Below are 2,814 nucleotides of genomic sequence, written 5' to 3' on the forward strand. Positions count from 1 at the left end.
TACCCAATAAAACGAACTGGTTTTCCACTGAAAACTGAACGGAACCGGCTTTTTTCCACTTAAAACGGAACGGACTAGTACGTAGTACCTCCAAACGCATCGGGTGCACCCATGACCAGTTAGTGTGAAAAATTCGTGTATGGCGGTACCGATTCGTCAACAAAATTTTGAAAATATGCAAGGAATGATCTTGACTAGGAAGGGATCAAACCCTCTGCCAATTGAAATGACCAAGGTCTCCATTTTGAAAAGCACGGACAATCCGAAGACAGCCCCACACCATTTGGGGTGGATATAAGGGTGTTTACTGACCTTGTCAAAGTAGTACACAAGAGCTCTTTCATGCATGGTTTTAGTTGGAGTTTGAGTTCGAATCAAACCAAAAGAAGCAATTTGCTTGGTCGGTGATACTTCCTCTGTTCCAGATTACTGGCGACATTTCTCTACTATTGGCTCAAATTGAAATCAATGCATTTTATTGGTTAGAAACCTCACTGGTAACGTTAGTCCAAAATGGACACATGGCAGTTCACATTTGCCATTAGGGTCCCGGCGCGTCGCATAGTGTCCATCTTCAGATGAGGTAAGCGAAAGTGGTTGTCACCATTGTGCTCCAGCACAAGGCGCATGACGGCCTGGAAGGAGAGGAACACGTTCCAGAGCTTTTTTGAGCAGAGCGCTTGGAAAGCCGCCAAGGTCGAGATGATCACGTCATCGATCGATCGACTCACAACCTTGTATTGTAGCGACTGGAACTATGCGAAGAAGCCAAGGTCCAGACCAATGAGATCAGGGCTGTTGGGCGGTTGGCGCCGCAGCACAAACGTCCATCCGTCCGTAGAAACGCTCGCCAGGGCTTCGTTTGTGATGGATGATGTGGCCTGGCGTTGTCGTGCTGAAGAACAACACGCTTGTTGGCACTTGCGAATCGGGTCTTGATAGCTGGTATGACTCGAGTCACAATATGCAGCGGCATCAACGTTCACCAGTGTAGTCACAAGCGTGCCAGCAGGACGGTTGCGGGAGTTACGTGCGGCAGGTAAAAAAATTTCACAATTGACGACTGGAAACGAGTTATTTGGACTGACGAGAGTCCATTTAACTTGACTGGGTCGAATGAGCGTGTGTTTGTTTGGCTCCGACCTGGGGAAGAGTTTTCCGACGAGTGCCTTGTGCCCTCGTCCAAAAGTGGCCGCCAAAGTATTATGGTGTGGGGAGCTATTGGCTGGAAAGGCACTGGTTCATTGGTGACATTGGAAGGAAAGTTAATTCGAACGTGTATCTTGACCTTCTAGAAGAGCAATTGACTGAAAATTTTGTCTGGTTGGACCTGCCCATCATCATCTTCCACCAAGACAACGCGCCAATTCACACTGCCAAGAAGATCGACGCATTTTTCAACGAAAATGCTATTGAAAAGATGGCCTTGACCTGAACCCCATCGAGCATATATGGGAGTATATTAAGCGGAGGATTCGTTCAAATCCTCCATCTTCGCTTGATGGGTAGCGCGATCGTGTGCAGGACCTTTGGGACATTGTACCGCCGACTACATTCAAGCGTTGATCTCTAGCATGCCCAAGCGATTGAGCGTGGTGATTGCCAACAAGGGTTGTGCAACCAAGTACTAATCTTTGAATAAATCAAACGGTATGGTCGATTTCGTGGAATCGTATGAAAACTTTTGATTCATTATTTTAATGATGATGAGTTTCAAATCGTCATATCTACTACAATACTGCACAAGATGTGCCAAGGCAACTTCATAGCATATCTAGAATGGCGGTGACGCAGCTTACGATTGTCCATTGCGAAAACTACCGAGTCAATCAAAAGATATACGACCCACAAGATCTTAATCTGAACAGTATGAAAACTTTTGACACCCACTGTACGCGTTTCACAATGGACCACATCCCGATCTTTCCATCGAACATCTCTCCTCGCTCACAATCGAAATCGAGGGCGCGAGACCGCCGCCAAAAATATGACTTTCGCGATGAACCGCTCGCTCTTCGATGTTCGTCGACCGATTGTCTGCCCTTTCACAAGGTACACTTTGCGGCGATCCTTGTCGGCATTGACAGTCCGCGAAGGCATCCGGGGGACCAAGGTTAGGGTTATGTGAATATATTCCTTTTGACAGTAGTCCACTTACACAAAATATAAAAAAAAATACCTACCGAAAATTCGTTTTTTACATTTATAGAGGATATTATTTGTCGTTGTGGAAATTGCATTGACAGCGATGTTTCGTGTAACATATCTTACAAGTTATCGTTTCTCAAGTAATACTTTCAATGAATGATTTTTGATGCCAGTGAGCTCAAGAAGCATACAAAATTTCACAAGAAAAGGCAATCTGGCTTGTGAGATACGAATGAAGGTCCCCCGGATGCCTTCGCGGACTGTGAACCATTTCTCATCAAGGTGCACAACGTCCCACATGCCGTCGAACTCGTGGGTGTTTGCTGAGAGCGGTTTTTCAGGAAAACCGGCTTCGCCGGCGCCGGCAACACCGTCAGTATCCACAAGCGCTGCAAAATGCGATGCGCTCACGCATGTTGTCATCGGTCAGGAGCGGTTTGAGACGGGATGATCGGCGCTCAATCGTGCCGTCGCGGAGCTTGCGGTGGATTGTGCCTATGGAGAGACCGGTTGCTACAGAAATGTCTAGAATCGTGGTTCGCTGGTCTTCGCGGACGCCGCTGACGCGGTTCGTGACATGTTTGGTGGTGTAGGACAACTTGGTTCCGACGCGACCCCACTTCGATGACGGCATGCGGGCGTTGTGCCGGAACGCTTTCCAGAGTT

General features: G+C 47.4%; 2 protein-coding genes across 2 annotated transcripts; both read right to left on the reverse strand.

The window, feature by feature from the left end:
• Positions 1 to 503: 503 nt before the first annotated feature.
• On the reverse strand, positions 504 to 755 carry H310_15096 (hypothetical protein; the record flags this gene model as incomplete). Its single annotated transcript, XM_008883073.1, has 1 exon — positions 504 to 755. A coding segment is annotated over one exon (252 nt), but the record flags the coding sequence as incomplete, so codon positions are not given.
• Positions 756 to 2,521: 1,766 nt separating this feature from the next.
• H310_15097 (hypothetical protein) lies at positions 2,522 to 2,782 on the reverse strand (the record flags this gene model as incomplete). The annotated part of the gene is made up of 1 exon (XM_008883074.1): positions 2,522 to 2,782. One exon carries the CDS (start codon positions 2,780 to 2,782, stop codon positions 2,522 to 2,524), a length of 261 nt encoding a protein of 86 aa, XP_008881296.1.
• Positions 2,783 to 2,814: the final 32 nt, after the last annotated feature.

Source organism: Aphanomyces invadans (assembly GCF_000520115.1).
Source record: "Aphanomyces invadans strain NJM9701 unplaced genomic scaffold supercont1.171, whole genome shotgun sequence".
Classification (NCBI taxonomy): Eukaryota; Oomycota; class Saprolegniomycetes; order Saprolegniales; family Verrucalvaceae; genus Aphanomyces; species Aphanomyces invadans.